Source organism: Emys orbicularis, chromosome 14, assembly GCF_028017835.1.
Source record: "Emys orbicularis isolate rEmyOrb1 chromosome 14, rEmyOrb1.hap1, whole genome shotgun sequence".
In the NCBI taxonomy this organism is placed as follows: Eukaryota; Metazoa; Chordata; order Testudines; family Emydidae; genus Emys; species Emys orbicularis.
The window spans coordinates 21,286,866-21,314,586 of record NC_088696.1 but is presented as its reverse complement, the minus strand read 5'-3'; the positions used below and the strand labels follow the sequence as shown (position 1 = coordinate 21,314,586).

The 27,721-nt window shown below is 39.5% G+C and overlaps 1 protein-coding gene across 1 annotated transcript in view; it reads left to right on the top strand.

The window, feature by feature from the left end:
* Positions 1 to 27,289, top strand: part of DPY19L3 (dpy-19 like C-mannosyltransferase 3) — a 49,018-nt gene extending 21,729 nt beyond the window's left edge. The window contains exons 7-18 of the mRNA XM_065416697.1: positions 616 to 750; positions 6,949 to 7,080; positions 8,815 to 8,916; positions 10,307 to 10,380; positions 10,635 to 10,793; positions 11,799 to 11,921; positions 12,711 to 12,822; positions 13,838 to 13,894; positions 17,816 to 17,898; positions 24,123 to 24,255; positions 26,088 to 26,246; positions 27,128 to 27,289. Coding sequence (XP_065272769.1) covers positions 616 to 750; positions 6,949 to 7,080; positions 8,815 to 8,916; positions 10,307 to 10,380; positions 10,635 to 10,793; positions 11,799 to 11,921; positions 12,711 to 12,822; positions 13,838 to 13,894; positions 17,816 to 17,898; positions 24,123 to 24,255; positions 26,088 to 26,246; positions 27,128 to 27,289 — 1,431 coding nt within the window. The remainder of the gene's footprint in view (positions 1 to 615; positions 751 to 6,948; positions 7,081 to 8,814; positions 8,917 to 10,306; positions 10,381 to 10,634; positions 10,794 to 11,798; positions 11,922 to 12,710; positions 12,823 to 13,837; positions 13,895 to 17,815; positions 17,899 to 24,122; positions 24,256 to 26,087; positions 26,247 to 27,127) is intronic.
* The last annotated feature ends 432 nt before the right edge of the window (positions 27,290 to 27,721 follow it).

Here is a 27,721-nt window from a genome sequence, read left to right as displayed (position 1 = left end):
AAAAGAAATCTGTTTTTTAAAAAAAATTTCACTGTTGAAAGGAAAAAACTGTACAGAGCTCAAGAAGGAGAGTTTTATATATTTGGATGTCATAAGTGTGTCACCCAAAGAGAGGTTAGGAAAAAGGCTTGCAAAGCCCAAAGGTGAAAGTTTTTTTTCCCTACTTTAATTTATTTTGCATTTAAAAAAAATTAAGAGGTAACCCTGAGTTGTAGAAGTAAAAGCATGTACAGGATACAGTTTGTGCTACTGTCAGTTTTAAGTCATTACTTCAGATTTGGTCAAGATACAAAACACAACATACCCCATGTGAGCCTATCAGATAAGTTTTCAAGCTGAGCTGAGACCTAGCCTTTTTTCCAGGTGAAATTACAACTGTAAAATTTGCTACTGCAATTTTGCACCTGCAAAATGAATTGTGTGTGTAAATTGGAGTACTTGAAACTAAATACCAGCTGTCCCCTGCAATCCAAGTACTGTAGTTAGAAGTTAAGATGTTTCAGTGTCAAACTTTAGAGATGTATTCTTTTAATTTAACCCTTGAGAGAACCCTCCCCTCTCCCCACCACTTATTGATGAAGATATGTAAGTTACAGAAGAACTTTCTCTTTCCAGAAACTGACACTTCTGGCAGTGTTTATATCAACCTTTCTCTTTAGCCTGACTTGGCAATTCAATCAGTTTATGATGCTGATGCAAGCATTAGTATTATTCATATTGGACTGTCTTGACATGCTTCCCACAGCAAAGGTAATCTTATTTCTGGCCATGACCAGACTTTCTTTCTAAGTCTAATACTAATGTAGCTTTGAGAAGTTCCTTTGCAGAGTGTTCTACATTTGAAAGTAGCACATAATATACAGTGCACTTCTGTGATGTGCTCTTAAATAACCACAATCAGTTATTTCCTATAATACAACTGCGGGATAGAACTGAGTAATTTGAACATATACACTTTTTTTGTTAACTGAATATGATTTTTCAGCTGGAATGTTTGTCTGGCTTTGTCCCTGTTTACTTGGTGCAACTCTTAAGTTCTGTAATAGTGAAGCCCTGTCCTCAACTAGGTTATGAAAGTGTTTTGGGGATCATTTTCAGACATAATTATAGCCAAACTTGATTATAAAACTATTTGCCACCACATCAATTATAGTTACAAACCAAGGCCCCAATTCTACATTTGATTCCACACAGATATATGCTTCCAACCATGCAGATCTGAAAGCAGGTATGGGAGCTCATGTTCAGAAACTGTGCTAAAACCTTACTAAGCCCGTTGTCTTACCACAGCCTCTGCTAAAATAGTTTGTAAAACAAGGGGAAAAAAACAAAACAAAAAAACCATGCCTAGGCTGGGAATCATAACCAAATGAAATCGTGTCAGCTGCAGTTGTGATCACAAATACTTGTCAAACATGGATTCGAGATTTTATATATATATATATATATATATATATATATATATATATATATATATATATATATATACATACACACACACACACACACACACACACAGCATTAAGTACATGAAAGTGTGAAACTTTTGTATTCTTGCTAGAATGATAATGACTAAGGTCTTGATGCTGTAAAGAATTATGCTTGTGCTCAGCTTTACACACATGAATGGTCCCATCCCATTGGGCCTACTCTTGTGTAGCCAGTTAAGCACTTGCATAAATCTTTGTAGGATCAGGGCTTTAATTAGGTCTGGTAAAATACAAAAGTAATTGTATAAAGACTTTTAAACTGGATGCAGTATTCTAAAACCTTAATTTGAAGCAATAAGTTATACAGCAATTAAACAACAAAGCATCTCAGTGAATATTTATTGTTTTAAAAAGTTAAGATTCCAGAAAGAAAAATCAAGAATATCTAATTCATACAGATTTGAATCAGGGCCAATTTAAAAAAAAAAAAAAAAAAAAATCTTGCTATGTATTCCAGAGAACTCTGTATGCTCTGCATTTTTTTGTACAGTTAAAAAAAAATGTTTTAGCATGTTTCTAGCATATGCTGTATTTGAATTTGCAGTGGTGGAAAGTAACTCCCAGTTTATATCTAAGTATGTTTTGTTGAGAATATGCATCTGTAAAGGGTCCGGTGAGGGGGTCGTGCCCTCTTAGGGGCCGTCGGGCGCTAGGCAGCCTCACTGCACGGCCAAATCAGACCTCGGGTTCGTGAGGTCTCGGGGTTCCGCCCCTTAGGCAGGGGCTAAACAAAAGGCTCCCTGCCGCTGCAAGGAGTTCCAGCCCTCAGTTAGGGCTGGGCCAGATACCAGTCCTGAGCTCCGGTTCTGGCAGCCGGAGCTGAGCAACTACCAAGTCCAGAATAAGCCCAAACGCTAGCTCAGGTGGGGCAATACACAGGGGTTCAAGGGGCTCCGATCCTGGTAGCAAGAGCGGGGCAACGAACAATAGTTCAGGGGGCTCAGGTCCTTGCAGCAGGAGCTGAGCACTAACAAAGGCAGTAGGCCCTGGCCCTTAGTCAGGGCGGGGCAACAAGCAGTAGTTCAGAGGGCTCAGGTCCTTGTAGCAGGAGCTGAGCACTAACAAAGTCGGTATGCCACGGCCCTCAGTCGGGGCGAGGCAACACACAATAGTCCAGAGGGCTCAGTTCCTTGCAACAGGAGCTGAGCACAACCAAGTCAATAAGCCCAGTCCCTTAGCCAGGGAGTGAGCAGACAAGTAACGGCAACCCAGGCCCTGGGTCAGGGCGGGGCAGCAGACAATCAGGCTCTCTGGGGCCCAGGCCCTTAACCAGGGGCTAGGTCAGTTGGTGGCAGCCCAGGCCCTAGGTCAGGGCGGGGCAGTAAGCAATCAGCCTATGCTCAGGCCCTCAGCCCTGCCTGAGCAACAAAGTCAGTAGTTTAAGCCCAGGCCCTCAATCAGGGCGGGGCAGCAAAACAGCAGTTCGAGGCTCAGGCCCTCAGGTAGGGGCTGAGCAAACAAACAGGTTTCAGGGCTCAGGCCCTCAGGCAGGGGCTGAGCGAACCCACAGTTAGTTCAGGGGCTCAGGCCCTCAGGTAGGGGCTGAGTAAACACACAGTGCTTCAGGGCTCAGGCCCTCAGGCAGGGACTGAGTAAACACACAGTGCTTCAGGGCTCAGGCCCTCAGGCAGGGAGGAGGAGAGACTGCCACCCGGCGTGGGGTGGCAGGGGGGAACACAGGCCCACCCACTCCACTGTGTTCCAGCCCGGGGCCCTATCAGCAGCAGTCCGTCTGCTGCTGGGTCAGTGGGGATCCTGACCGCAACACACTGACATGGGTTCGGGGTCTGCTATCCCCGGGCCACTTCCCATCTCCTCCTCCATGGGTACCTGCTCCTCGCTGGGCTCGGCAGCGGGGTCCCACACCATGGGCTCCTCGGGTTGCTGAGGGCTGTCTAGGTCGGGCCGCTCCTCCGGTCTCGGGTCCGGCTCAGGCTCGGGCCGCTCCTCGGGGTATCGTGCTCGGGCCAGGCTCGGCCAGTCCGCCTCGCGATACCGCCCTCGGGGCAGGCTCGGACAGTCCACCTCGGGGTATCGCGCTCGGGGCAGGCTCGGCCAGTCCACCTCGGGGTACCTGCCTCGAGGGAGGTTCGAGCGGCCCACGTCAGGGTACCTGCCTCTGGGAAGGCTCGGTCTGCCGGCGTCAGGGTACCTGTCTCTGGGAAGGCTCGGTCTGCCGGCGTTAGGGTACCTGCCTCTGGGAAGGTTCGGTCTAGCTGGAGCTCGAGCAGGAGCGTCTGTCCTCTCCGGCCGCTCGGCTCCAACTGAGGGGTGGGGCCGGGCTTTTATACTTCCCGTCCCGCCCCTTGACTTCCGGGGGGCGGGAACAGGTGGCGGGGGCTCCGCCCACTTGGGTGGCTGTCCTGGTTCCTCCCTCTCTGGGGTTGGCTCCGCCCACCTGGGTGGCTGTTCTGGCTCCTCTCTCTCAGGGGCCGTCGGGAGCCAGGCCCCCTCACTACAGCATCCTTAATAAATTCATGGGTCTGAATTTATCAAAAAATAATACAAATCACCTGTCAAATATGTGATTTATAAGATTTACTTACTGTCACTCCCATGAATTTGGATGATCAATTAAAATAATTCAGGTAATAATAAATGTTTCTCTCAGATTATTTTTAGTTCCCAATGTAATGGTATACTAATTGTAACGCTTAAATAACTTCATATATTGAATAAGAAATGGGCAGTGCTAATGGGTTCTAGCACTAATATAATTTTTTCCACTTTAAATCAAGAGAAACAAACATTGTTTTTTACATTTTAAAACCTTTTCAAACAAAACACTTCAGAGCAAAGACTAGGTTAAATTATAGTAACTAATTTTAAAAAGTATTATAAGTGTAATCCCTGTAAGCCACGAGGCTATCTGAAACCGATAATACTCATAACTAACAAGTTTGAACGATCTAAGGAAAATCCTAAAACTATCATTCTGATTTCAGTTCAACAGTGCTGGGGATGTGATCAACCATCAGAGAAGTTTATATTCCGGTAGTTGGTCAGCAGAAACTGAAAATGAAGTTTCTTTTTAAGTAAATGCTGTATGTATGTTTGCATACCTATTGGCCAAGGTTTCCCCCTTACTTCAATAGGAGCTGCTGCACAGCATTTTTGAAAATCAGGTCATGTAATTATGTGCCAAGATAAGAACTTAGGAGCCTAACATCAGGGATCTATTTTTAAATATCTTGATGGGAAGTTTTTTTTTGTTTGAGAGATTTTCTGTTTACATCCTAAATTACAAAATCTTCTATTTGAATTGGTGTGATTTGCAGGCTATATTAAATTGTATGATATTGCATTATTTGTCATGCAATGATTTATTGATCTATAGAAACCATAAATTGGGCACAATTCTTTTATGAGTTACATCCATGCAACCCTTCTGAAGTCACTTGGGGACAGAACGAGGTCCAATATCTCATAATTTTTGTATAGTTGTATGTTGTTTAATATTCATATTAATGTAGCTCCCAAACAAAACAGTCTCAGGTTCTCATTGCACTAGATGCTATAAAGTGCCATTAAAGGTATACAGTAGGGTTCTCCTTCAGCTTTTGAGCCACCATCAGAGCCCCAAAAAATTGACAACAGAAAATCTTACATGGGAAATCTTGAAGATTCTGATTCTATAAGCACCTGCTGTCATGCTGAATCTGTCAGATAAACTGTGTGGAGAGGATAACTATTTGGCTAAGTAAAATTATAAAACTGTCTGAATGTTGTCTTGACAACCTTACATCATAGTTTGAAAGACAGCTATAGTCACTGCACCATAAATCAAAAGGAGGAACAGAATGGACCAGATTGCTGTTTCAGCAACAAGCAAGACAAATTATACCCTTGAGACATTCAAGTTTACCGTAAAACAGAAGCTATCACTATGGTGCTGAACTGAACTGAAAAAAAGGTTGTTGTAAGGAGAATAAAAACGAATTCACTATCAGCTGAATGATTGTTTAGCTAGGAAAAAGACATTTTCCTTGAGTTCAATATCAAAAGCGTACCAGTTCTGTTGAGATGATCTCAACATGTGTTCTAAGTATTGCTACATTAAATGTAAGATGATCCAATAGACAATGCTTTAAGAATGGGTAATGTATAGATAAATATAGATAGATATAGGGTAATGGCTAGTATTCCTGTGTAAATTGAATAATACTTCACTGTCAGACAGCCTAAGTCAAGAAGATGGTTACTTGAATTTTAAAGTAATTGTATTAATTTATGCTTAAAATCAAAAGGGTTGAAAGTCTAAAACTATTCATAATCTGCTTTATAAATATCCCAAAACTTCACAAAAGGTCTCTTATGTATATCTGCAGACATAAGCTCAGGGTAGCCAGCGTACCTCAGCAGCTACCACAAAGTTTGGCAGTTCATTTCATCCTAAAGAATTAAAAAGATATTTTAAAGTGTCTTTGCCACAGAATATTGTTGCATATTGACTTAAAATTGCAGCTTATCTATTTGGTATTGATTTAGGGCAGTGGTTCCCAAACTTGTTCCGTCGCTTGTGCGGGGAAAGCCCCTGGCGGGCCGGGCTGGTTTGTTTACCTGCCGCGTCCACAGGTTCGGCCAATCGCGGCTCCCAGTGGCTGTGGTTCGCTGCTCCAGGCCAATGGGAGCTGCTGTAAGTGGTGGTCAGTATGTCCCTCAGCCCGCGCGGGCTACTCCCATTGGCCTGGAGCAGCGAACCACGGCCACCTGGAGCCGCGATCAGCCGAACCTGCGGACGCAGCAGGTAAACAAACCGGCCCAGCCTGCCGGGGGCTTTCCTTGCACAAGCGGCGGAACAAGTTTGGGAACCACTGCCCTAAATCAATACCAAATAGATAAGATCCAATTTTAAGTTTGGGAACCACTGATTTAGGCCAATGCTGGAATCCAGCATTGAACTCTGGATCTACCATATGCAAAGTACTAATTAAAAGAAGCACACAGTATCATACATCAGCAAAATCAATTATTTTTTAACATGAATATCCAGTTGAGCATCCTTATCTATTGCAGTTTCATAAGAAGCTCAAGAAAATTTAGTTGCTTTGTGTACAACTGTCATTTGCTGGCAATGATAATCCTGTAAGAAGCACAAAAATATTTGTGATCCCAAATGCTGGCACAGAAAGATACTTCCCCAAGATGCTTAAACCATTTTATGTGATTAACTTTTTCCTAGTTGTAACGTTCATATGCTTAGGTCACTGTGGCATCAAACATTCATAGCAAAAGCATGAAATACTATTAACCTAATTATTGATTCTTGTGTGTGAATATTCTACAAAGATAGGATAGTACCACTGAATGTGATGGTCTGAAACTCACAATACCACATTTATCACTAGAAGTGATTGACATAAGTGAAAGAGACCAACAGTAAAAATACTCACTTTTGTTCAGGGAAAAGCAAATTTTTTAAAAATATTTTGGCATGCATAACATCTCTTTGTTGCAGGTTACATGGCTCTACATTATACAGTTAACAGGCATACTACTGGTCTGTGTTCTACAGTTCTTTAATTCCATGATTCTTGGATCCCTACTTATAAGTTTTAATGTGTCAGTCTTGCTAGCAAGAACAGTTCAGGTACGTGCTCAAAACCTTTTTTGTTTTGTAATAGTAAACAAGCAGTATGATAAATTTAAAAGTAGTTCAGTTTTTAGAGAAATATGTCTCCTTCCTCAACACTCTTAGTCTGGCTATACCAAAACAAGGACAGGAGACATTTGACATGGGTTTAATCAGGTTGCAACTTTATTATTAGATGTCTGGGACTACCCGGCAAATAAAAGGGTACAGTGCAGGTAACCCCATGTTTAGTCCAAAATTACCCATGGGGCTTTTACCTTCTCCCCCTCTTTTTCCATCCAAGTCCCTCCAGCTAATCCATTGCCAGGACCTTACCATCCACCGTCCCTAGTAGGAGAGTTAAGGTGGGCTATAAGAATGGGGACTCCTATGATTGGTATAGCATGGAGTCAATACCCCAACCACCCCCCGTTCGTTCCTTTAACGAATACCTCTTTATAAGTCTTTTTTCAAGCCATTTATCCAGTCACTGTATACCTTTCCTATGGAGTACCTGCACTGGACATTGCCACAGGCACCAGCAATTAGTTTGGCTGCCTCCTCCTCAAACCCAATTGGGTTTACTGCCCCTCTTTTATATCGGCCAAAACAAATGGGCTCCAAAGCTTTAAAGGGGAACCTCATCCTCCCTGAATAATTTGGTGCCCCAGGATGCCCAAGCTGCCCCTTTTAAACCCTGCATTCCTAGGGGATGAGTCAGTGACCACACTGACCCTTTTGCAGCAGTTTTCATCCCCTTCCCCCCCAAAGCCATAAAGCACAGTACCTTTCATTCCACCAGCCAGCCAAATAGCCCCCTGCTTAAAGGCGCAGGGCAGTCATTTTCAGCAGGCTATCACCATTGGTTAGAAGATTTCCAACAGAGTAAAGGCTCAGTGATTACTCTTACTGATAATTAATGGGTACATCTAAAATGTTACAATTTGGGAGGTATCAGCAATGTCACAATTCTATACTTGCTATTAACATTTACAACTATGCAAACGGAGACCCTGATCTTGCAAAGGTACATGTGTGAACAGACCTTTACACACATAGTGTCCCATTGATTTCAGTAGGACTCAGATGGGATCCTTAACTCCAAGCCGTCAGAATCCTTTGTAGGAAGGAGCCCTAAGTCAAACCAGTTGTCTAATTAGTTGTCGTCTAATTAGACAATATCTGTTCCCATCCCAAACTGCCTGCGAGTGGGACAAGGAGCATTGTTAAATCTGGAGCTTTAAACTGGGAGGTCATCCAGAAGGCCATGTAGTCTAGCTGATACTCATGCTGAATTAAGAGCATGCCCTTCGTCCCATTGGCACATTGAGAACGTACTGATTTCCACAGCAACCTGGAGAACACACATGGTGTTTGAGGTCCGAATCAGTCTAGACCTCTGAGGAAGTGCTGAGGTTGGGAAACTAGATAGGCACAAAGAGGCCACCTCAGAGAGGATCCTGAGAATCTACTTGGCCATCCACAGAGCTCAGCCAGGCCACTGAGGTTACAGGAGCTCTGTGCTGTGAGTACACCTTTGGTCCCTCTCCTCCTGTGTAGAAATTTACACAATTCTACCTATGTGGCTGAAGTTAATTGCTTGCTTGCGTTAGGCTAATGCAATATTAGTTTTTGATCATATTTAAATAAACAAATAATTTGAAGCAGCTTATTTTATCTCTTGTTCCAGATGTATAAAATCCTAAATCTTTTGTTTTAAAAGACTAAAATACTAATCCGTTTAATTTCTAGAAAAACATGAAAATGGGATGCTTGCTAAATAGACTTGGGAAACTTTTCTTCCATGTACTCATGGTGTTATGTTTGACACTTCTAGTTAATAACTTTATTAAGGTAGGTAAATATGAAGTTTTCTACATATATAAAGTTAGGAATTTGATAAATATACATGGTGTAAGCAACTTTGAGTAGTAAATCATGAGATTTCGCCTCATTTAAAACAGTAGATTTTAGGAGCTGAAGAGAGTTTCTGATCCTTTTTGTCCAAGAATCTTTTTAACCTCTCTTTTCTGGAACCCTCTGATCACAAGTTGACCCCATTTCTGCAACAACTTATGCATGCACATAAATGTATAACTTTATCAGTACTTCCATGGGAAGAATATGGCCAATATTGCTTTATAGTACCACAAGACACTTTTCATCCATTTCTGTTAGACTCAAATCCATTAAAAAAGTTGAAGTGCAGTTCTACTCCAAAAAGTTACTATATAAAAAGACCGCTTCTTACTCATATCTGCTCTCTGTGTATACTGAGACAAATCTATACATTTTAAAAGTAGGGGGGAAAAAACCCCACCCTTATTGTCACATTATCCTCCTGCTAGCACTGTGTAACTAAGGGAGTGTGACCTGGATTCTAGTCCTTATGTATCAACAATTTGCTTGTACAATAGATCAAAACCTAGCAGCTGCCTTCAGAGCTGGGTGACCAGAGAGAGTGGTGACTGCTGACTGAGGGCCCAGCTCTGTAGGCCGAAGTGGAGAAGGGTGGCAATACTATACCATGTCATCCTTATTTCTGCGCTGCTGCTGGCAGTGGCTCTGCCTTCAGAGCTGGGTTCCTGGCCAGCAGACAGTGCTCTCCAGCTGCCCAGCTCTGAAGGCAGTGCCACCGCCAGCAGCAGCGCAGTAGTAAGGGTAGCAGTACCACAGCCCTCCCTACAATAACCTTGCGACCCCTCCCCCCAACAACTCCTTTTTGGGTCAGGATTCCTACAATTACAACACCGTGAAATTCCAGATTTAAATAGCTGAAATCATGAAATTTACTGTTTTTAAAATCCTATGACCGTGAAATTGACCAAAATGGACCATGAATTTGGTAGGGCCCTACTTATGGTAGGGCATGATAAAAGTAAATGATAATAAACCTACTTGAAGGCATAATTTGTCCTTTATTATTAGTGAAGATTCTTGAGAACAAAAAGAACCCAAGTTGACTCTCAAACCACAGACTGAGATCTCAAGACTCTCAGTTAGAAAAGTAACTGGGAACACACGATATAAAAAGTATAGAAAAACAAACATTAAACTTCACAGGGCCATTTTTGCAAAGTTTATTACAGCAGAACTGCACTTTAAGGCTACAGCTGAACAATTGTGAATTGTTTCACAATTTCAATGTCAAAATAATTTTTTTAATATATGAAGTGTTGAAGAGAAGAGAAGATGTATTCTAATTTCTAGCAGAAAAATGTAACTTTATTTTCTTCCCCAATAGAAAATTCTTAATCTTGAGTCAGATGAACATATATTTAAATTCCTGAAAGCAAAATTTGGATTTGGAGCAACAAGGTAGGATATCAGTTAATCTGAAAATTTCAGTTTTACTTCATTATATCAGCTCATTTTCAAAATTAGATCTTCAGGTCAACATTTATTTCAGATCTTGGTTGCAAATAATAAGTGCAAGATATGAACAAGAGGTAGAAATCTTCACCTATATGCACAGTTTTATGATTGCCTGAATACAATAAGGAAACTGTGAACCTTTCATGTAACCACCAGTTATGAAATCTATAGTATGACCATTTTTATTCTCTCTTTAGAGATTTCGATGCTAACCTGTACCTCTGTGAAGAAGCATTTGGTCTGCTGCCATTTAATACTTTTGCAAGACTCTCAGATACATTACTTTTTTATGCCTACCTGTTTGTTCTCTTGCTTATGGCAATAGCAGCTGCTGTTGTTGCCTTTCAGAATCTCAGGTACTGTACATTTCAAAACTAGATTTTCCTGAAGTTTTCTTCAGTAGGCTAAATAACAGACATAGGTGAACACTTTACCATAAGTACTGAACAGACAGTGAAGAGAGAGGTTGTAAAAATAAGACAAAGTAAATCACTTCATATCTGAAGTTCAAATGTAAAGTGAGTAATAAGATTTAGCTATAATCAGTCTTTATAGAGCCCCAAACTATTTTACAGACTATAAAAAAAAAGTTATTTATTACCTACTACAAAATACAGTGTCTCTCTAATTCATTCCAGTCCCTCTCTGCAAAGCAGCTAGAGAATTACCAGTTGCCTTCACTTGAGGATCACCCCAGCATGGGGAAGTCCCCAGTTGATTTAGCCTGGTCTATGTCAATTCACCATGTCCCTGGCACAGGAATTAGAGAGACATGGCTTGAGCATTACCGCGTTCCAGCATGTTCCAGTTTGTGACCTGCCCCACCGCTTTTCCAACCTATTCCAGGGCCAGTGTAGAACTGGGTCAAGAATCAGGGAGCTGCAGTCAGCTCCTTTGCAGTGCTGTCACACTTGGCTACAGCTGAGATTCTGGGGCATAAATTTTGTCCCCCACCAAAATAACCCAACTAAATGGTAATTTTTGTATTGGCAATCACTAAATTTTTCATGTGAATTTGTTTTAGTATTTATAATACACTATAATGCAAATAATGGAAATAACTGCACTAACATTTATTTATTTTAAAAGTTTATTTAAACCCATAACCAGCACCCCAGAGATGAAAATAGAAAACCTGACATTTTATTATGGAGGTGCTATTACTGTAATCATTATTATCTGCAAGTGAAATATTTAAACACCATTTTAAGAATGAAAAGTTAATTAGTACTAACATCAGGCGCTTTAATCTCTATGGCATCAAGAGGTTAAAATAATTTTAAACTGCATGCAAATGTGCAATTTTAAAATAATGTATTGCTAAGTCTAGCACAGCACTGATTTTTTGTTTGTTCATTCAGTGGTTCAGCTAATGTCCAATCCATGGATAAAATGGAAATTTGCACAATAGTACTGAAGCCTGGAGCTGCCTACAACTTAATGCACACAATTCTGTTTGGATGCCTGGCTTTAAGCACAATGAGGTATTTTAACAATTTAATTGTCTCTGCAAGCTGTTGAATATTTAATATCTAACACACTAGTAGTCATAACCCCATGTAACGCTCTGCTTTCCCCATCTTACTGCCTGCTTCCTGGTGCAATTAACCCTTCCCAGCAGGATCTTTCCCAAAACAGTCAGATCACAGAGAAAACACGCAATTTTGGGGCAAAGTATTTAATCTCAAGTTTTTGTGACAAGCTGCCAAATTTAATCTTTTAGTCAGTTACTTCTGCTATGATGCCAATCCTCAGTGTCCTGGGAGCACAAGAAAGTTGTGTTTGAAGTTTCTCTGGAGTTACTGACTAGACCTCAAAATACTTTTCATGGTTGAACATAGGCTTGGCAAATTCAGTTTTTATTTTTGTATGATTTCAACTGATATTGATTTGTAAGTATTTTTTTCTGTTGTCATCTATTTAAAGTTTCAAATTTGCATGAAATTTTGTGGGGGTCAGACAATTATTTAATAGCAGCAGAGATTCAAAAAAAGTTAAAGCTTTATAACCATTAAACACAAATTGTCAACATCACATGTCAAAAATATACAAAGTAAGCATTCTTAAACTAAAAAAGTTAAAGGATCATTTTTCTTACTTCAATGAAATATTTTAATCAATGATAATAAATTTACATATAAGTGGTTTGTGAGTATGTTGTAAAATAGACTTTTACCAACATTTACCTTTAAAAAAGTCTTTCAAGCCCTCTTGTACAGTAGTACAATTCACTGTAGCCCCATATGATCAATGAAAACTTGCTTATCTTCCAGAATGAAGTACCTTTGGACATCCCATATGTGTGTATTTGCTTCTTTTGGTTTGTGCAGTACTGAAGTTTGGGGATTTGTCCTGAAATCCGTTCGTCTCTACACACCACAGAGGGTTAGAGCTATATTTCTTATGACAGTATTTGAAATTCTGTATTTTCCCATAATTAGACAAGTGAAGCTTCAGCTTTTTAAAGGTAGATATGAAATAAATCAAATGTTTTTAGGCCTCCCACATACAGTATATGGAAACATTTTAAAAACAACAGTTAATACTTCTAAAATGTGTATTCAGATAAATGATTAAGTTTAAACTTAAACTAGTATTTTCCTGGGGTTTCATAATTTAAGCAATGCCATTTTAATGCACTAGGTGGCAATATAGAAGAAGCTGTGAAGGCTAGTAACACCTTGACTAAATAAAAATCAAGGAATTTTTTAGAATTAATCAGCAGTTTGAACAGACTTACAATTTGTTTATTATACTGTACAGTAGATTTTTTTGCACTTCATAGGAGATTAAAGTGCATAAATTTAAAGTAACATTTTTGTGGTGGTTTGTAATCCTTCTATAAAGAATGTTTTTTTTAACTATTGGTCTTTAGCTCAGAACAAATAGGCCCAGATCTTGAAATGTGATCTGCACAGGCAGATGCTTATGGCTGTGCAGATTCCATTGTATAGTCCAGGGGTCGGCAACGTTTGGCACGCGGCTCGCCAGGGTAAGCACCCTAGCGGGCCAGGCCAGTTTATTTACCTGCTGACGTGGCAGGTTCGGCCGATCGCGGCCCCCACTGGCCGCGGTTCGCCGTCCCGGGCCAATGGGGGCGGCGGGAAGCCGCGGCCAGCACATCCCTCGCCCGCACTGCTTCCCGCCGCCCCCATTGGCCTGGGACAGCAAACCGCAGCGAGTGGGGGCCGCGATCGTCCGAACCTGCCGCGTCAGCAGGTAAATAAACTGGCCCGGCCCACTAGGGTGCTTACCCTGGCGAGCCGCGTGCCAAATGTTGCCGACCCCTGATATAGTCAGTGCATCAATCATAAAGGAAAAATAAATATTCATTTAGATCAAAACACTTTAAACTGTGCCATAAAATCTAATCATCGTTTGTTTTGAATTTTTGTCCTAGCTATGTGTCATTAGGTATTTGGTACCAATAATCACATTGCTGTACCTTTCCTATAAGGTAAGAAATGTTTTCCTCTTAATATTTTGGTATTTTTTCCCCTCCTGGAAAAAAATTCATTTTTGTTTTGAATAAATTCCTGATTGTATATAAAAGAAGTTGGAGATCCATGTATCGGATGTAAAAACATATCACTGTTTTTCATACTGCCTCAAAATTGTACATTTGAAAATAAATACTGGGTGAGAGGTTTTAGCTAATAGCATGAGATTTATGGCTGAATTTTAAGAAAATTATGTAATTGCATGTGTAAAAAATATTGATTGCCTGTTTAAATTGCATATGCATTTATTCAAATGAACAGTCGCACCTAACTGATCACTTGCATCCTAAGATACTACAAGTGCATGTGCAATTGTGGTAGTTATGTGTGCAAATTATCAGTTAGGAATGATTTTCATTCCTATATTCTGAAAATGTAAGCTTATATCTGTTCAAATTTTAAGTACTTATAGGTAAGTTGCAGTTAAGATACAGATTGTTAACTGGTGTAATGATCCATTTTAGGAGCAGAAATGATTATCTTCTGCTCTACTGCTGTACTTCATTTTATGCAATCTTTGAAGTAAATCTACAGAATTATTAAACCAGTCTAAGATTTGTATTATCATCAACCCTGTCTCAGGAGCAAACGATAACAAGGTTCAAGCTTTTATATGTAAATACATGAAACAATGTGTTTATGCAACACCAAGATAAAATAAGTTCCATAATAATAGCTTATATGAAGTAGACTATTAGTCTGATCAGCCTGTCAGATCACTGAGATTTAGATCATTAAATTAATGGAACACTGACAACTGGGCAGGCCATTCTTTTAATCTATATTTATAGAAACAAAAACAAAAAAATATTCAGGAGCTACTTTGATGCAGAAATTATTTCTGCTATACCCAATGGGAGACAAGTTGTTTCCCTTGAAATCATTAGCTTCAAAGAAACTCAAGGTGAAGCTTGTTATCAGAGTTAAAAAAAAAAAAAAAAAAAAAAAAAAAAAGGAATCTTCTTCATAATAACCAAGGAACTGCCACCTAGCAATAGAGAAAATTCTGAAGCTCTGTTAAGTCTCCTTGTGAATTTTATTAATTTATTTTAAAAGCAAAACGTAAATACAGTTCAGAAGCAAAATGGAAAGTCAAACTATTAACATAATCTAGACCACTGTGTCCCACTATCTCATGGTTCTTTTTCCCATTTCGGCAGATGTGTTTTTGTTTTTTTGCGCATTTTTAGGGATGCTGTTTTTTCCTTCCACTATGCCAGTTTAGGAAATGTAGCACCTCTCCACATCCCAGAGAATGGATGGGATGTATCCATTTCTATGCATGCTAGAGGTGGCAAGTCCCTTTTCCGTAGAATGCTGTCTCGGATAACACATCAACTTGATGAGATTCAATCCGACTCGTCACAAGCAGAGATCTTTGAAGCCAATATCCATTTCTGAAGTGTCATTAAAGCATATAGGGTCCAATCCAAAGTCCACTGAAGTGAAAGGGAGACTCCTTTGACTTTTATGGGCTGTGGATCAGGCCCATAGATGTGTTCAAACTACCTGAAGAGCCCGGTATCCAAATAGCGCAGGTATTAAGGAAAAGCAGGCTAATTCATAGAGTTTAAGAGCTTAACCCTGCAAGGTACTGAATGCTCAATGTGAGTGAACAGATTTAGCTCCTCTCAAAATGCTCGGCATCTTTCAGGATCAGGCCCTTAAGTAAGAACTTTCTGAAAAGAAGATTGAATTCTCTGCTAGCTAGGACTCAAACAATTTAAAAAACTTTGAAAATGACAGTTCCCCAAAATTCTGACTATTATTACTCACTCTTCAGGGCTGAAAACTTTTCAACAAATAGATTAAAATGCTGTCAGTGAACCAATCCTCAGAGTATGGCCAGAGAAAGTGATTAACCTCTCTACTGAGAGATCCAGAATCTTTTCCTTCCGTGACAAAGGAATGGTTTATGTATATCGCCCATCCCAACCTTTGCAAGAAAGCTGAAGGTGTAAGTTGATTCTGTTGGATATCAAGACATACAATATCTGCTTTGCACCTAATAAATTATTCTTTTCACACACCACATATGTGCACAGACTGCATAAACATCTTCCATATTTATTACATGTAAAAATAAAGTTTAACTGGCCATCATATCTGGTTCTTGTGAAGTAGTTGCAAGCAAACCCATTTAGCATAGCCCCTTGAGGTTACACTTATAAGAGGAAATGTGCATTAGCCCCCTCCCCTAAACCAGCAATTTTATGGGATTATTAACCTAATCCTGAATAAGCTAATGAAAGCTTCTTTTAAGACATGTGGTTGCTACAATCCCAAATACTTTCCCCAAAAGATTATTTATTCAGCTACAGCTGTGGTTGCAACACTAGCCAGCTTTTAGATTAGTTATACAGTGTGTCTTGAGACCTACAAGACATCTACATTTCTAGTCACATGAATTTTCTACATTAGTGTACTGCAGACTACAACTTTCACATAAAACTAAGTGCTGGAGGATTTCCATGCGTAATGCAGATATACAGCCGCTAATGTTGATTGCGCTTATAGTTCCATTCCATATTTGTCCAGCATGTTATTGCTTCAGCATTGAGGTTTAAAGGTTTGTGGGTTTTTTTAAAAATCAAAATTTTTAGTCATTATCCAGGTTGTTTAAGGTCTTTATATGCATTCTTTACAATTTAAACATAGAAGATTATCTATCAAATTGTGTTTGTATGAGTCAGTTATTCCTAAACAAATTGTTAGTACTTGCTAAGGTCACAAAGCTGATTAAGTCCAGAATTCCCATTATGCCATGAAATCCTGACTTTGTGTTTTAATAAATCTAAATCTTGATAAATTTAGTTGGTTAGGGTACAGATATCTTTATTGTAGTCCATTATGCCTACATCTTGACAGGCATCTTTAACAATGTAGTCTGTAAGATTGAGGTTCCATAGAAACATGAGGAAAGGACAATCTTATTTTTAGTTATGATTTCCAGCCTAACATCCCTAAGGATGATATTTAACATCCTGGTTGCTTTCATCCTTAGGCGAACAGAAACAGTATGAAAAACTTTAGCAGTTCTTGCCTTTCCATTACCCAATGAAGCCAAAATGTAGATGCTTAAATTTATTCACCTAAATAAGTGGGCCTGATATTTTTAGAGGTGTCAAGCACTGACCTCACTAACCAAGACCAACGGGAACTGCCGGTGCTCTGCACTTTTATTAAACTGGCCTCTTAAGTGTCTAATTTTAGGCCCTCAGATTTGAGCATTTTTGTTTAATCATTTTATAGAAAAAAGTCTGCAAGCTTCTTAAATTTACTAGTAGACCAAAGTGGGGAAAAACTTCCAAATTTAAGGGACTCTGGGAGGACACACCCTGACAGCAGTCCCTCTCTTTTAAACTGAGTGTTATCCAATGTATCTTCTCCGATCTCAACTGCAGTAGTATCAGACTAGAAGAGAGGCAGTCAACACAGTAGATTTAGGGCTTTGTAAGTCATAACAAATAACTTAGACCAGTAGGCACCCAGTACAGATTCCAAAGCACTCTCACAATATCGGCTACAGAAACAGACTGCCACATTCACCACTAGCTTCAGTTTCCAAATATATTTAAGGTGTAGTCTAATTTCTAGGTGACAAAACCATGGAATGGTCTAGTTAAGTTAAAAAGCCACCTTGATCATTCTGCTCTTATTTGATCTAGCATCAGCTGGGGACCTCAACAGGCCCCAGATTGCCAATGATATGAGGGCCATCAGAGGGGCAGATATACTAAAGCCTTTTAGCTTATAGATAAGGGAGAAAAGATCAATACTTCAAACCAGCCATTTACACTGAGTAATTGAGCTCTGTTCCAGTATCCAGAACCCGGTTTGTTCATTTTGTCTTCAGGTTGTTTTGTTTGTAATTCTAGTTCTGTCCAGGAATGATGGATGAGCTGTCAGAGCTGAGAGAATTCTATGATCCAGACACAGTGGAGCTGATGAACTGGATTAAGTAAGAGTATATTTATTTATGTTAAATGCTATTTATAATAATCCAATATTCTTATATATAGTGCTCTACTGTTCCATTTGCCACAGGTCATCAGTGAACTATAGTGACTTGTGGGGATGATTAAAGGGGAGTGGGATATCTAGGGACTAGACCATCAGTGACTGTGGAAAACAGATAGTTGCAACTCTTGCCAGCCTGCTGTGCCCTGGTACAGCAGTTTACCACTATTTGGCAACAAGGTTTCTGGATACAAGTTGTCTCCATTAGGCCCTGTGGGTGGATAAGCACAGATCATTCCCTTGGCTGAAAAGGGGAGAGAATCTTCAGTTTGGAGAAGGTGATGGTCAAAAAATGTATTGAAATCAATGAATCTCCTTGGATGCACTTCTGCTTCCTTTGGTCTTTATTTTTTTTAGATAGCATTAAAAAGTGAGGGGCATTCACTTGTGAAAATCTGTTTTCACAGAGTATGCATGTGCTAGTCTCTTGCCCTTACTTTAAAATAACTCAATCTATGTATATATTTGTAGTGGTTTCCCGGCACAGGGGCATGGTGGTTTTGGTGCAAACAGTGGACTGAATGCTGCACTCAGAACTCACAGCCAAATTAAACCTGCACAGCTGCACTGAAGTTAGGCTTTAGCCCCCCGCCTGCTTTGCTTGAGGTGTGCAAAATGTTTGTAGTGAATCCTGAACCTACTCAGACTGGAGGTGTATCAGGGTTTACCAGAGCCCTGGTGTTTGTCATCCCTGGAAATTGCATTTATTTGGAATTCTGACATAGCCATTTGCTATTTTATTTTTAAAGCAGAGTTGTGTTCTTGAGAAAATATTTTGAAAGTAAAACCTGAACCTGCTGCTTTGTAGCCTTTAAATATTTTGAACACCCTAGTATAGCACTGCATTATATTTTTACTTCCAAGTTTGCTGTTTAATATCCCACATTTGAATAACTGAAGTTATTAGGGTTGCCAATTTTGGTTGGACGTATTCTTGGAGGTTTCATCACATGACCATCTTCAATTCAAGATTAATCTTTAATTCCTGGAGACTCCAGGACAATGCTGGAGGGTTGGCAACCCTAGAAGTTATATTTGTGCAATGTATTGTGATGAAACTAGTCACTCAGCAGTTTAACGGCAACTAATGTTTTTCACTCCTAGCAATAATCTTATGAACCATAATGCTGTATTTTCCTACTCTGCAACCTGTGAGAATCAATGCAATTATTCACAAGTAAATATGTTACTAATTTTAGAGTGGTATTCTGAAAGCAGGCCTATTTTGTCTCTATCATTTAGTATCTTTGTAGCCACATTGACACCACCTCATGACTAATTTTTATCAGCCAGTACCATTTAATGCCACTTGTTTATTAAGAGATGGTAAATATTTGATAGCTTAGGTCTCTTGAGTCCCATATACAGAGTTTGATATAGATTTATACATAAAATATACATGTGGCTTTGGTCCCAACCATGAACTGGATTTCACTTGATGCAGTGAGAATAGTTTCTCACATCTTCCCTCTGCTGAAAATGCTAACATTTTCATTTTAATGTATGACAGTTAGAGTAAGTTTTTTCTTTAGGATTTCATGCATTTAGAAATATATTGTTCACAAAAAAAAATTAGTTGTGACTAACTACAATCAAAAACAAATTTATGGCATGCACCTCAAGGTTGGATTGATATTTTCTTAATTTAAAATGAAGTTGTGGAATCAGAACATTATACTGTGCTACCACATGGCAATTTTGCTATAGTTAAAGGTATGCCAGAATTTGCATTATAAACTCTTGATGTCAAGAATTATTCATTCATTTATAGAAAATGAAGTGTGGCTGACCTCCAGTTTGTCATATATATTATTGAATTAGGATACCTTTGTTCCATTTTGCAAACCTTTCCACATCAAAAAGGCCTTTGAGTCTGACAGATCCAAATACAGTATAAAAGAGTGTGTCCAAATACACATGAGTGATAGAAGCCATTAGTCCAGTGGTTCTCAAAGTTTTGTACTGGTGACTCCTTTCACATAGCAAGCCTCTGAGTGCGACCCCCCCCCCCCTTATAAATTAAAAACACTTGTTTATCTATTTAAAACCATTATAAATGCTGGAGGCAAAGCAGGGTTTGGGGTGGAGACTGATAGCTTGTGACCCCCCCCCCATGCAATAACCTCATGCCCCCTGTGGGGTCCCGACCCCCAGTTTGAGAACCCCTGCATTAGTCTGTCCAGTTTAAAAAACAAGTCCAAATATATATTTCCACAGATTTACTCCTTATAAAAATATTACAATAGTCTTAACAATCTGTACTGTTTTGTATCTTTACAACAATCTTTTGCCATGTTTTGGACCATTACTAAAGAATATTGTATCTTTGGGGTTGTGATTTTATACATCCTCTGTTACAAAAACGAGTGAAAAGGGAGCAGGAGTGTATGGACCGGAGTGGTAAAAAATATTAAATAAATAAAGAGGGAGCAACCAGTGTCTTAAGGGTAGCCCTTAGAGCTTTGTGTTCCCATGTAGGAGGTATGGGAAATTCTTAGCTTTGATCTCCCTGCCTAAGACAACATGAACAACACACTCATTTGTGAGCTGTGGAAGAAGAGCAGAGTGAGCTGAGCTCCCCTATTCTATTTACTGCTGGTAGGTGATCTAGGAGAAATGTCTTCTGCCTTCAAGGGAGATCCAGTCTACAGTTATGGAATCTTTTTTAACCAGACCAACCACCATGCAAAAGTTTGTCACAAACCTAAAACAGAGGCCAGGTTTGTTGAAAAGTTTGCTGAGATGTAATCCTTTTTGCAAAGCTTGGCTGGATTTCAAGTGCATCCGGGCCAAGTGTCGAGTGAAATTGCCTAATCTGTGATTGCAGATAGAAATCATGTGAAACTCAAAAACAAAGGGTCTGGGCCAAAAAGAAAAGAAGAAAAATTTGTTTTTTTTACAAATCAATATAATGAGATAGTGGTCATATTCCATCTTCAAGCTAAGGACAGCATTTCTTCCTTACAGTGCCATTACTGACCTATGCCACAGTACCTACTTTCAGAGCTCAAGAGAACTCATACTGGAAGCTAGTGCATGTGCCAGGCTTTAAGCAGGGACACTAACTAGCTTTGCCCTTTTCCCTCAGACTATTGGCACCATACTTTGAGCCACAGACTCTGATGGCAGACCAATTCATGTGTTAACTGACTGCCTAAAATGGGTGCATGCCCACTTTACAGGTGCATTCAGTTGTGTGTGCAAAATTTGAATGCACAAAATCAAGGCTAGGATGAAAAATGCATGTGTTATTTTCTGTGTACATATTTCCTCCCTCTTTTGTGATGTTGCAGTCTTTCCAATCCAGAGGCCAAATTGGTCTTGACAGAGTTTCCTTGAATATGTTTTATTGTCTAACAATTTCAGCTAGTCCCATAATATTTTTATGTGGTATTCTATGAATAAATGGCATTTTCTTTTCAGGATGAATCTGCCCTAGAGTGCGGTGTTTGGGAAGCCCTTTTCAGAAAACTCATTCTTTCTTTTTCTGTGTTGAATATATTCCTTCCTTCTTCACACTCGATTAGTAAAAGGATAACCTGAGCTTTGCCAGCTTTTATAACAACCTTGAACTCCACAGTCAGCTTTCAGCTCTAGAAAGCTCTTAATAGAAATAGTAACTCTATTTCTACTGATACAACCTATAATTGCAACGTTCGCTATTTCAGTAGGACCTCCTTAAAACAAGTGTATTGGATTTTCATAGCAGTTTACCAAGAACAGAAAGAATTACTACCACTTTCTGAAGTCTATGCAGGTTAATCTCAGACCTACAATTCCTATAAAACCCTTTTATTTTTAATGAGTTATTCTGTAGTTTTTACATAATTCTATAAATTCTTAAAAGTGTAGATAAAGCAAGGGTTCGTGCATTATATTATAGTGCTCAGTTTACCCATTAGTTCAGCAGTAATTAACTTGTTGAAGCTTAGAGCTTCAAAAATAAATGAGATTATTTGTTCAAAATGCCATCAGGTCTGCTTGGAATGACATTTAAATTATATAATGTAAATCAGTTTGACCTGTAAGTCCTTGTCATTATTTAGTGACATTTCTTAGAGAATAAATTGTTTGCAGGTTGGGCAGCCTGGTACTGAGTTTGGCAGAAAGCTATAAAAACAAATTATCCTTTCATTTTATATATCATTTGTTCAGACATTTGTAAAAATTGCTTCATTTTTCTGTAATAGAGAAGTGCCATTCAGTGGTTTGAAGCATGTTAATTGCTTTAGATACAGACCACAGCTGTTAGTGGGTGAATCAGGTAGAAGTATTAGTGAAGGATGCATACATGAAACGTTGCAAATCATGCTGTACCTTTAACATACTGACTACGTGTGTCATGTCCCTCTCTTATGGCTAATCCATAGGATCAAAGCCTGCTACTTACGATCAGATGAAGGAATTACTCTCTTTATCTCAAATGGTGGAGTCCTGTGCTTTGTTTCTGGTTCAGGGTTCAGTCGCTGCTACAGCTAGTGGTGTGGATCATTCTATGTGCATACCGCTACATTCCAAAAGAAAGTTTCTTTTTGATGGAACATTTATTCATGACACTTGTGGCTTTGAATGTTTTAAGTGCAAATAAAATATTAAAGCGAGGTTAAAGACTTTCAGAATTTCAAATAAAACTGGTTTTATAAACCACTGAAAAATTATTTTTCAGTGAAGTTAAACTGGCATATTAAAAAAATATTATCTATGCCCTTTTTGAATGAGATTAACATGGAACTGCAAGAAGTTTTAGGAAAGGTTTATGATCAATATTAATTCATTTTTAAGTAGTATCTTCTGGAGGGCTCTAGCAAAATGTAATGCTCTCCTCTTAACATTCTCAAACTTTATCATGGAGCTCCATGAAAAAAAGACTGATCATTTACAGCCACCATTTCATAAGGCCTCTAAGATACACCTTTAGATATTGGCAGGTGCATGCACTGGTATGTGAAGAAAGCTTATTTCTGTATCAAGTTACCCGACAATTACTTGATTGTTAGGTTGTGGTTGTGTATGTGTCTCTGGCTGTGGGTATTTATGCTTCAAATTCCCTGCTAATTCCATTTTAGTTTATGCTCCTTTTTATTGTCCTAATCTCACTTTATAACAGTTGTTCTCAAACTTTTGTACTCGTGACCCCTTTCACATAGCAAGCCTCTGAGTGCGACCCCCCCCAAATAAATTAAAAACACTTCTTTATATATTTAACACCATTATAAATGCTGGAGGCAAAGCAGGGTTTGGGGTGGAGGCTGACAGCTCGTGACCCCCCAGGTAATAACCTTGCGACCCCCTGAGGGGTCCCAACCCCCAGTTTGAGAACCCCTGCTTTATAATCTGCCTCGGTCATGACGCCTACAAAACACTGGACAAATGCTACACAGTTGGTATACTGTAACCACTTTTTATTACACTAATCATAAGTCTCACTGCTACCTTGTGCTCTGCCTTATCTGTTTGTTGTATCCACCCTTTGTGTCATCATATATTTAGACAGAAATTTCTGGGTCAGGGACCATCTTTTAATTGTGTAGATTCAAAATGAACACAAGGATAGTTATGATGAATGACAAAAAAAATCTTGCATTCTGATTGATCCATGCTGTCAAACAGATTGGATCAGTATCAGTGGAGAGCAGTCATTTGGTTAGGAGTGAAAGATTAGATTTGCAACATATTTTCTGATAAGCTACTTTAAACATATGACAAGTAGATGCCTACAAATATTCACAGGCTGTGTAAGCTAGCGAATGACATTATAAATTGAAATTAGTAGGCTTTACCCAAAAAGACTAGCTCTAAGCAGCTATTTGCATATCTCAAATAAATTTAGGATTTTCAGGCCCAGATTTTCAGGAAGCCTCTTTAATTGTGTCTGTAAAATTTGCAAGCACATCCATTTCTAGTTTCCAGAACTGATATTTATGCATGTAGTTTACCCATTTAGCAAACAGATTTATTTATGAGGGCCTAGTGTTTAGGGGATTCATTGCAAATCTTTTCCATCATATTCAGGGACTTCAAGAATCAATCACATTTTCTAGAACATTTTGCTACCTGAGACGAAAGAAATTGGGGGGTGGAGGAAAACATTTCTCCTGATCTCTAACTGTGCTGATGCAAAGTGCTACCTCAAAGATTTCCTCAATGTTCTGAACATTTGTTTAGGTCAAACACTCCTAAGAAAGCAGTGATTGCTGGGAGCATGCAGCTATTAGCAGGAGTCAAACTGTGCACTGGAAGGATCTTAACTAATCACCCACATTATGAAGACAAGAGTCTAAGGGAGAGAACAAAACAAGTAAGAACATTCTGATCTTACTTTCATCTAATTCCCATTACTATAAGATGGGTCTATCCCACAAAAGCGTGTGTGCCCTAATGGAGCGTTGAGACTGAAATAATTTTGTTCACTGCTTCTAGTTTGTTTCCTGGTGCAGTTCAAAGTATTGGTATAATCTCTGAAGCTTTTAATGGTTTGTGAGTCTGCTAATTTAGGGCCAGATTCTGATATTCTTACTGAGAGACTCAGCACCAAACTTTCAGCCCATGGGGAAAGAGAGCTAAAGTGGTTTTCAGCCACGCTTGCACCCTCCTACGTAATTTAGACTGCCTTATGGACAGCAGTACAGCCCAGAATCTACACTATCCTATATGCTACAGTCCCATCTGCTCAGAGGGACAGCCACCAACTGCATTGGGAGAATTCTCCCCTAGCTGGATCCAGGGCTTTTAGAACCCTTTTATGTCACCCTGGTGCTTTACCTGGTATAAAAGGAGTAGCAGTGAGAATCTCACCTGTTTAATAGTACCCTAGATTATACATTTGTGTATACTGAAATCAGTGGGACTACAAGAGGCATAAGGTGCTACTAAACTTGAGTAAAAGCATCAGAATCTGGCTCTGAGACCACCTTCCCTCCTTGTGTGATGACGTGGCAGTTGCAGTCATCCAAAGTCATGGAGCTAAAAGCCATCTGGTTTAATTATGAAGAGGCATTTTCAGTGGAGCAATCTTGATTCTGTAGCCTATTCCCTTTCCTTTATTGCAGCAGAGCTGATCTGTTGACCTTTAGTGCATGTCCCAAAGTCTGTTTTCTCACAGTGTGTTCAGGACGTTAACTTTAGCTAAAGTGGCTCAGGGGTCTCCTTTGTGGAACAGAGCCAGATGAAGTAAAGTTTACAGTTTTATAAACACTTGTACATCAATTCAAGTGCTGATATGGTTTAAGCCACTAAAATGAATAATATAACAATACTGCTTAATGAGAGGGGACACTTTCTGGCTGTTAATGATAAGAGACTGAGGCAAAATTTCATTTCCCCCATTAACGTGTCATGATGTTGGGAAAAAGAGCACTTTTGTAACTGTCCCTACAGGACTGAATTTGATGTATTTGTGGGTGTCGCTCCAGCAACAGCAAACATTCAGATTTAAGCTACCTCTAGACTACAGCACTTTCAGCAGCGCTTGTAGTGAAGACACTCCAAGCCGATGGGAGAGAGCTCTCCCATCAGTTTAATAACTCCTGCCTCCGTGAGAGGCAGTACACAAGGCTGTCTACACTGGCGCTTAGGTCGGTATAATTTACGTCGCTCAGGGGTGTGGATAATCCAGTGAGCAATGTGAATTATACTAAAGTAACCTGTAGTGTACACAAAGTCTTACTCTTTTTGGGGGTTTTGCACAGAATTCACTCCTTTCTACCATTAAAGACCTACAAAAAAATAAACAAACACGCAAGCCAAGCAGAGTTCTGCCCACAAGGGAGAACTGCAAGAAACTCCATGAAGTCTGTTAGGGACTTGGCTATTGCTGTTGATTTTACATGGAAAGCATTCAGGTGCTATGTTGGGTGAAAGGGTAAATCCTTTACATAGTTAGAATGACTATATTCTAATACATTTTGGAAACCATATGAGAGACGTCTGATGGCTATACAGTAACCAAAGATGATGACATTTGCCTTATACTTGGTAGGTAATTGATTCACATCTTGAAGATTGTATTTTTGAGACAAACTTCTCATCTTTCTCTGGTTCAAGATGAAAAAATAATGAAATAGAATAAACAAATGTACAGTGATAACAAGTCTGTTTTGCTCTTACAACTTCATTTTTCTGTTTTTGTAGCTTTATCAGGTATATGCAAAGAGATCTCCTGAAGATGTCTACAGCATACTGAGATCCTTTGGAACAAACTATGTAATCTTGGAGGACAGCATATGTTATGAAAGACGGCATAGCAGAGGCTGTCGGTTACGAGACCTGCTCGATATAGCTAATGGTCATGTAAGTATAGTACAAGGTTTTAGAAGGAAAAATGTATTTTGTTTAATTTCTTCTAGGAGAAAAGCAATTAATGTTTGAGTCTGAAGCTGCTAATACATCTTTTCCATTTTGCAATGAGGGTGGGAACTAAGGCCCAGTGGAGCCATTTTTCATCCAGAAGTTCAGCCTAAAAGGAGTCTAGCTGCTTTAACTGATAGTAATTGGGGGAAACAATCCTCACCTGTAAAAAGCAACAGAGGGTCCTGTGGCACCTTTAAGACTAACAGAAGTATTGGGAGCATAAGCTTTCGTGGGTAAGAACCTCACTTCTTCAGATGCAAGAAGTGAGGTTCTTACCCACGAAAGCTTATGCTCCCAATACTTCTGTTAGTCTTAAAGGTGCCACAGGACCCTCTGTTGCTTTTTACAGATTCAGACTAACACGGCTACCCCTCTGAATCCTCACCTGCTGGACCTCAGGTGAGCACGGCACATGCCTAGTGTTCCCTGTGTATAATCTTCCAGAGCCTGGGAGGGTGGAGGCATGGACTCCAACAGGTTGGGTAACAGTGTAAGTAACACGGCTGTGCCCAGGGAGTTCTCACCCCTTACTAGGAGTTGGCTCCACAGGGTGAAGGCCCTAAACAGACTGCACAAATGCAAGCAAAATTGCATAGACTCAGTGCCACAGAGAAACCAGAGCTAGAACTTAGCCTTTAATGAGAGTGCAGCCAGTGGTGCTATTGTAACACCTAACATTTTAATTTGGTCCTTTCTTCCCATTTGGTTCACATTGGCCCTTTGAGTATATTCCTTTTTTTCTAATTCCTAGAGTTCCTTGTTATGGTACATGATTGAGTGGTGGTTAAGGGTGTTTCACAAAGCTGTTCACTTTCTTACAGATCATGGATGGTCTAGGAGAGAATGAACCTGATCTGAAAGCTTCACTGTATCCTCGCTTCTGTGAGGAAATTAAAAAAAACTTGTCTTCTTATTCCATGTACTTCATTAGAGTGTTCCAGAACAAAACATTCCATGTTTACAAGCTTGCTAAACATAAATAGCATATATTCCCAACAGTGGCTTTAAATTCAGTATTTTATTGCTAGGACTGCAGTGGGAAATGCTGAAGAAGTTTACAAAATGTTAGTTTTTAGGCATTTTACATTAAGCGTTTCTTGTTTAATTACTGTGATTCTTCAGTTAGTTTTAGACAGTTTAATTTTTATAACATTCTTGACATTGACAGGGAATTTTCCATTTTTAGCTGACTGAAAAACGTGCAGAATAGACAGTCTGCATCAACACTGCAGAATGACTAATCTATACAGTTCTGCTCAGGGTTTTGAATATTTTACTGTACCATGAACATGATAGAAGTAAGCTGAGTGTAGGCCTTGTTACTTCATAACTAAATATGTGTTAGCTGTGGTCTTTGAAGACATTAAAACAGTAAAAACTTTGGTTTCAATCCTAGAAGCTCATCCTTGCAGGCA